The sequence below is a fragment of the Poecilia reticulata genome, unplaced genomic scaffold (assembly GCF_000633615.1).
Source record: "Poecilia reticulata strain Guanapo unplaced genomic scaffold, Guppy_female_1.0+MT scaffold_207, whole genome shotgun sequence".
NCBI classification, from domain to species: domain Eukaryota; kingdom Metazoa; phylum Chordata; class Actinopteri; order Cyprinodontiformes; family Poeciliidae; genus Poecilia; species Poecilia reticulata.
The window spans coordinates 319,827-327,213 of record NW_007615021.1 but is presented as its reverse complement, the minus strand read 5'-3'; the positions used below and the strand labels follow the sequence as shown (position 1 = coordinate 327,213).

The window sequence follows — 7,387 nt, the reverse complement described above, 5'->3', positions numbered from 1 at the left end:
GTGTCTGGATGAAGGATGGGGTTTTTATTTGTGTAATTCATTCACTCATAAGTACAAGTTTCCAAGTTCAATGCTAAAAAAATTCAAAGAAACTTCCCCYGGAATTTGAAACTCAGATGGAAATGGTTTTTGTCTTCGCCAGCATTYGTTTGAACGGCAGCGTTAGCTGCTGGGCTTGTCCTGATGCTCTAACACGGTTATTTTAAACAAAGCAGAAAATAACATTTTAAAGTCTCGCCTCCAACATAAAACAAAAGTCTTTAGTCAGAGGCCACATTAAATTTGTTGCGAGACTGAYTGCTACTGGAGATTCACAACAACYCTTTAAAGATACTTTGATGTGAGTTATGACAATATTTAATTTCCCTTTGGAATACATGAAGTATTTTGGTATTAAAATTACTTTACATCTCAGTTAACTGTTAGATATTTAATTATATGCTTGGTAAAGAGTTGACACCACATAAAGCAATGCAGTGGTTTGAGAACATCTAGAAATAAAACTTGCCACATTTTACAAAGTGCATCTTAGTGTAAGTTATTTTTATCTGATTCTCTGGTTATGTTTCTTCCTTTGTATATTTATTAGATGTAAATAGTTGTCAGCTCTTCTTCCCATATGATCAACACATTCTTTCATCCTCCGGCTTTGAACCAATCAGATTGCATGTTCTTGTCTTGTTGCTTCATTTCTTCTTTGCTGCCATTAACCTGAACCTGCTACTGCTGGACTTCCTCTCTACAGGCTTCTGTTTGTCATCCATCGCCATGCCAACTGTCTCAGGACGTGCAGTTTTTACTGCTTTATGTCCTGTCTKAAACCTTTTTTGAAAAACTTSACATCGCTAAAAAAGATKAGCAGTTTTTAATAAGCAAAAATTTTGATTCCAGTTCAAATGTGGATTAGTTTCACGTATTTTGTCYGTTCTGCAGCTGGAACACACCTGTCTCCACAGCACTGATCTTCCTCTGTTTGCATGTGCTTTTGTGTGTGTGTGTCTCTGTGTGTGTGTGTGTGTGCGTGTGTGTGCAGTGGCAGCAGCGGAGGCAGTCACCCCAGCAGCAGCAGTCGCAGCAGCAGCAGGGAGAACAGTGGCAGCGGCAGCGTGGGCGTTCCCATCGCCGTGCCAACACCATCACCGCCCTCCACCTTCCCAGGTAACAGGACACCTGCTTAATGTCACAACTGCATGGGACGACATGTAGCTGAATTGGGCTGAAATGATTAATCGCATTAATCGTGATGAAACAATTGATAAAATAAGCGTCAACTAATTTAGTAATGGATTAATCGTCTACTGGAGTAGACTTGAAAAAGGCTATTTTCTGAAAGAATAACATACTGAAAGCAGCAACTAAGGTAAAATTTACCAATATATACATTTTGCATTTAAGATTAAAAAAAGCACAACTGTGTTTATATGTTCTACCCAGAACTCCTGAAGTGGCAGTTTTAGCTGTCCCACCCCAAACAATCTGTTATTTAGTGTATTATTTTGTTCTTCCTTGTTTGAATTGTAAATTTAACAATCATTTTCCTGCCAAAATAATTAGCTTTTGTTTTCTTCAAAAGAAAAATAAATAAATTAGCACCAAGCCAAAAGAATAAGTCTTTCAATGGGAGAAATAATCAAAGATTGAAATTCTTTAATTCTGTCCTACCTAGAAGAAGAATCAAGCCAGTTGTCAAGGGGCTCTACTGCCCCCTAAGGGTCACTGGCAGCTCAACACTACMAGGAGAACTTTAATATAAAATTATCTTTACCCTTCTGCCCAGACCCAGTTTATTTCCACTAAATCTTTATYCTTAAGGACACTCAAAGGGATTTCTCTGTGTGATAGTCTACAGGTTCTGTAGTTGGAGTATCTACACATAAGATTTGGTACCAAAACAAACCGCTGCAGATGCAGCTGTCGWACTCAGCCAGTCCTGCAGCAACATCRTCCATAATAACAGGCTTTAAATTTTGTCATGACAGGACTATTTCATCCTGTATATTTTATGGGGGTTTTCCCTCGTGGTCTTTTCTGTCGGGCAAAAGTCTGAGTCACTCTCAGATATCATTGTGTTCTAATACTAAATAACTTCTAACATACCCTTACTTGCTAGCTAGCATCTTCTTTGCATCTATCATGGATTACTGCTAATGTACCACCAGTTGGCTGGACAAAGTTTACACACTTCTGTGGAGATGCAGGTCTTAACTTTCAATCCTAATGGTATTAAAAAGTCTTAAGTTTGAGTTGGTGAAACCTACAGAAACAAAGTCTTTATTCTTCCATCACTCACTACTTTAACCTTCTTTCCTAACTGGCTCCTCTTTCTCTTCCTTCTCCTCTTCCCCAAGTCTCCCCGACTGCTGGACCGTCCAGCTCTTCCTCCACAGCTCCAAACTCCTCCCCTTCTCCCTCGCCCACCCCTTCCTCTTTCTCCTCTTCCTCCTCCACCACCACCTTAACCCAACCTAATGCGCCCCTACCACCAAACTCACCCGCACACCAATCCGACTCGTCTCCTCACACAAGCTCCCAAACAAACGTACTGAACACCAACACCTCCCCGCCTTCWAACCCTTCTCCCAGCACCTCTGAAGGCCAGCCCCAGCTGTCTTCTCTTCCTCTTCCTGCTCCTCCTCCTTCACTCTCCTCCTCTTCATCACCTGCTGAAGGTGAGTGTGTCCCAGAACACTTCAGTGGCCCAAACCCAAGTCTTTTAAAGGGTGTTTTYATACCTGACAGTCCAGTAGACTTGGTTCATTTGGACAACAAAATTGCAACATTTGTTGCATTTTCAGATGTCAAACGAAACAAACCCTTTGAAAAAAAACCTGTTCCCCTCCCCACCTGTGGGGGCGCTGCATCGAGAACCACTGAAGGACACGACACATGAGTGGAGTACAACATCCTTCTTTGTAAAATGTTGTCAAAAATGGAGTGGTCTCTTTTCTCGTTGGTAAAAGACCACAAAGCATTTCTCCTGCTAGTGCCAGACTCATGCCTTTGTTTTGGTTTTATTTACCCAGAATGCCCTGCTTTTTAGACCACTTCTTGCTCTAGGAGSGGTCTCCGGTTTGCTTGGCATTTGAACCGTACCAGAGTTCCCTTCAACCGAACCRAGATAAAGTATTTTTTTGGGCCCCACTAGAGTTTAATTGCGCGTTCACACCTTCCCAAACAAACTGAACTTTCTAGACAAACAAACTATARAGTTTGATTAAAGCGGACTAAACAGGGTTGGTCTGAATGCACCCTTAGTTTGTTCTATGGTTAACGCTCTTCACATCCATTGTCATTAAGAGAGACAGCAGATAAAATGTGATCCTTTAGTTGCCTTTTTCCTCCTCATGAACTTCCTACACATATTTGGATAAGAATTRTGCGTAGTTGCTTTCACTACCAGAAGAGGGAGACAAAGCTTGTTTAATCCACTCCAGCTTCTTTTAAGTAAGAAATGAAAGTTTCCCTCAACATTTCTAAAGATTTGTGACAGAGTTCCTCTCTGCTATGCCAGGTCCCTTTGTCCCCCAGTTCTACAGYATGAACCGGCCCCAGCCTCGACAACAGACCCCACAAGTGGGCGGGTCACTTCCATATCGCCGACCCCCTTCTGTGAATGGTCAGCCGATTGCCAACCACGTCAACGGAGGACCCTACTACAACCAGAGCCCAGGTCAGCCTTTCACTGGAGGCAACACTCGAGTTTACTTATCGCTGAAAATGTGACAGAAGGATGTCTTTGAAACCTCATTTTGACAGTTTATAAACACTGATTCTGTATAAATTAAGTCCTAATAAAGCAAAAGTCTAATTCTTTAGACCACTTTATGCAATTACAGGTAAAACCAGACCAAACTTCTCTTGCTTTAGGTCAGTTAGAACTGTGTATGTAAATTTCTGATTTCAACAATATAAACATAAAAGTCAATGAGAAGTTTCTGGTTTTAGTGTAGTGGTAAATTTGATTTACTGATAAARTTGGAGCTCAGATTTGGGAATTTGAATCAAATGGATATTTTGTCTTATTTCCAACTGTATACTGGATTTGAAATGACTAAATCTTCTCACCAGTTTCACACTGGTAGTTTGAAGTCCTAATTGACTCCTGATGTGTTTGCAGCCTCGCCTCCGCCCCCATCGCTCCTGCAGTTCACCCCTCAGCTGCCTCTTATGGGTTTCGTTGCTCGAGTTCAAGAATCTAGTGAGTCTAAAACTGTTGAGTTTTGGTTGTTTCACAAATGAACCGACATGAACCGGCTTGTGTTTGTTCACTAATGCTGATGGTTAATCATTCATTCTGTAAAACATCGCTTCACCAACAGTTACAGACGGTCCTCTTCCTCCTCAACCGTCAGCAGACACGCCTTCGGGGCCGGATGAGACTCCGTCCACCCCGAAACCTTCGGAGGACGGACATGGTGAGGAAGACTCTAAAGTAGTGGAGTACAGCGATCCGTACGCTGAAGAGGACCCGCCATGGGCCCCCAGAAGCTACCTGGAGAAAGGTACGTCACAGAAACACACTCAGGTTTGGGATTTCATACCTGTTGGGTCTATTTTGTCACATTAGCCATAAATCCCTTTTTACAACAGAGTTATACTTTTACCATCCTCACCATATTTKTATTCTTCGACAGAATTACTTTCAACAAAGTGGATTGAACACAAGTAGCTTTTTTTTCCCAACAGTAGCTGCATTTCCATTGGTCATATAACTGCGCAAAATGGAATTACAAGAAGAAATTTACTTAGTGGAAACATGGAAATTTAAAAAAAAGATAGTTTTTCAATACAAAGTTCTTGCTCTAGGATGATGCGGTTTGTTCGCCGTATCAAAATTAGTGTATTTTGCAAAACTGCAACCAGCTGCGTTCCCATTGACCATTTAATTGCACAAACTGGAATTTCGAAAATAAATTTGCTTCATGGAAACGCGACAATTTCTAAAAATCTTGTTTTTCGGTACGAGGTTTTTGCGCTATTGAAATTTCACAAAACTACAATACGAACAATTGTCTTGCATCACATAAGTCACATGATCAACCGCCTGATGTTATGACTGGTGAAAATGACGTCAACAGGAAGTGATAGGAGGATGACGACATGTTTTTGTAATGACTTAAAATGTGAACAAGCTTATCCAAGAGTGATTTTATTTGCGTTTCTTACTTAATGGAAACACCGCAATTGTGTGATTGCATTTTTTCCAACATTATCAGAATGTCAACAAAGTTTCCCACACATTTGTGACGGTAAAGCAGCTACTGCTACAGTACAAAACATATTTACTTGTTGACGTTTTTTTTTTGTGTCGCCCTCCAGTGGTGGCTGTGTATGATTACACCGCAGACAAGGAGGACGAGCTTTCCTTTCAGGAAGGAGCGATCATTTATGTTGTCAAAAAGAACGAGGACGGATGGTATGAAGGGGTGATGAACGCCACCACCGGCCTCTTCCCAGGAAACTACGTAGAGTCCATCATGCACTACGCCGACTGAGACCTCCTGAGTCTCGCTCACAGGCGAAGTTCATTTAATCTGTGGCTCACCTGCTTCGAGCAGTGAAGGTGAACTTTGGTCTGCTTTTTATATGTTCCTCCTTTGGGTTCAAACTATTCAATTCAGTTGGATATTCTGATTATTTATTGGACTGGGTTTTTGTTGGCTTGTTTATAAAGTGTTTTAATCTCCCAGATTATCTTCAAAATGATTCTGTGCGCTCCATTTATCTTGGGTGAATTTCAGGTGATTTGCTGGTCATGTTTTACTAATAAGTTAATAATTTGCTTATACACAACATGTTTTAGCTGTGAGTAAATCCATTCCTCAGAATGCTGCCGTTTCTTCATTCGCTCCGGTTTAAGTGTAGAAAGAAGCGTTTTGGTCGTACGGACGCCATCAGAATGTTTCCAGAAAGTTCCTACTGCAAATAAAAGCATAGTAACGCAAGATAGCGAGAAGGCAGTATGGAAATACTCCTGAGAAAACTTTTTCCTCCACGTTTCCCCGTTATATTGGTTATAAATTAGTGTAGAATTAGTGGAATAGATACACATGGCAAAAAAATCTTCTTGGCCTTTCCAAAAGTTGCATACTGTGCCTTGCAAAATTATTCATTAACTTTTTCACATTTTGTCTCGTTTCAACCACAAACCTCTTTGTCTTTTTGTTTAGATTTTACTTYATAGACAACCAAAACGTAACGTGTAATTGTGAAGTGTGATCGACTTACCCTGCTGCACTTTTCCTTTCCTTTAGGTCTAAAAGTAAAAGTTTGCACCTGTTTGGCCATTGAGTTTTCAACACTTTAGTCTGATGAGGCTGAAACAGCAGAGCTGTTTGCTGGACCTTTTGAAGGTGTGTGAGGAGGATCTGTTTAGTTTGTGTCAGATTTATGTTTCCTTAGTATTAACTTTCTAACGTAACTTTATCATATGTTTTTTTTGTTTTTGGTTTTGTTTGTTTTTTGCATTTTGCCATGCGGAGAGTAAGTGCCAAAGGACAAAGGAAAAGATATTTAATGACTATTTTGATGGGGTGTTTTTCTGTCTTGTGAATATTGAAAACAGGAAGATTTTACCAGCTGAACCAGAGACAAAATGATTCATTTTTTTCCACAATTTCCACTGACTGAGGTTATTTTAACTTATATTTTTAAATAATGATTGAAAAACACATTAGATCTTATAAAGAAGACCTCGTTTAAAAATGTATGGGATTCCATTTTTTTTCTTCCTCGTCTTCCCTCAACTTTCTGAGGCTCCCTTAGCGCCCCCTGGCGGGACACGCTTTAAAAAACGCTGGTTTACAGTAGTGACTGTTATGACGGTGTTTTAGGGCCAAGATGGATAGAAAACAAAGTACCATGTGTCTAAATATATAAATAAATAAATAAAAATCTGACATTGGAGATTAATCTCAGAAATTTTCTACAAAAACTGTGTACATTTCTGAGTTTGAAAAGGCTGAAAATCAGCTTTTAAAAAATAAAAAATTTGATTGATTTAAAAAAAATTCTAGAAAAAAATAGGATATTTTTGAGTTTCAAACGTTGAAAATTTTCTACTTTTGATGCTCAGAAAATTTCCAAAAAGTCAAAAATGTTTGACTTTTGAAACTCAGAGAAAAATTCTCTCAGATTAAGCTGAAAATGTCTGAATTTTTTGACAGGAATTTGCTCCTCCCTTTTTCTATCTACARCGGCCCTAATACTCTCATAGACAATTCAATAGATAAAATCACAGAAAAAAACTAATTTCTCTTTTTGCTGTGGGACGCCCTGTTGGACTAGTCCTCCATGTAAAAGTGACATCACRCACTTCAACTTAGCAGACATTTCCAGCACTTCTTGCAACCAGGTTCCCTCGCACACTACAAAGCAGAAAAGCACT

At 39.8% G+C, this 7,387-nt stretch overlaps 1 protein-coding gene across 6 annotated transcripts in view; it reads left to right on the top strand.

Annotated features, from left to right (window-relative positions):
- The window catches only part of LOC103460195 (abl interactor 2-like), a 33,464-nt gene extending 27,636 nt beyond the window's left edge, over nucleotides 1–5,828 (top strand). For 3 of the 6 annotated variants that reach the window (XM_008402267.2, XM_008402268.2, XM_008402266.2), the window contains 6 exons: nucleotides 1,034–1,158; nucleotides 2,349–2,669; nucleotides 3,512–3,670; nucleotides 4,118–4,198; nucleotides 4,320–4,502; nucleotides 5,320–5,828. In XM_008402267.2, coding sequence (XP_008400489.1) covers nucleotides 1,034–1,158; nucleotides 2,349–2,669; nucleotides 3,512–3,670; nucleotides 4,118–4,198; nucleotides 4,320–4,502; nucleotides 5,320–5,495 — 1,045 coding nt within the window. In that variant the 3' untranslated portion in view covers nucleotides 5,496–5,828. The remainder of the gene's footprint in view (nucleotides 1–1,033; nucleotides 1,159–2,348; nucleotides 2,670–3,511; nucleotides 3,671–4,117; nucleotides 4,199–4,319; nucleotides 4,503–5,319) is intronic. The other 3 variants (XM_008402272.2, XM_008402269.2, XM_017303201.1) reach the window with 2 other exon arrangements.
- The last annotated feature ends 1,559 nt before the right edge of the window (nucleotides 5,829–7,387 follow it).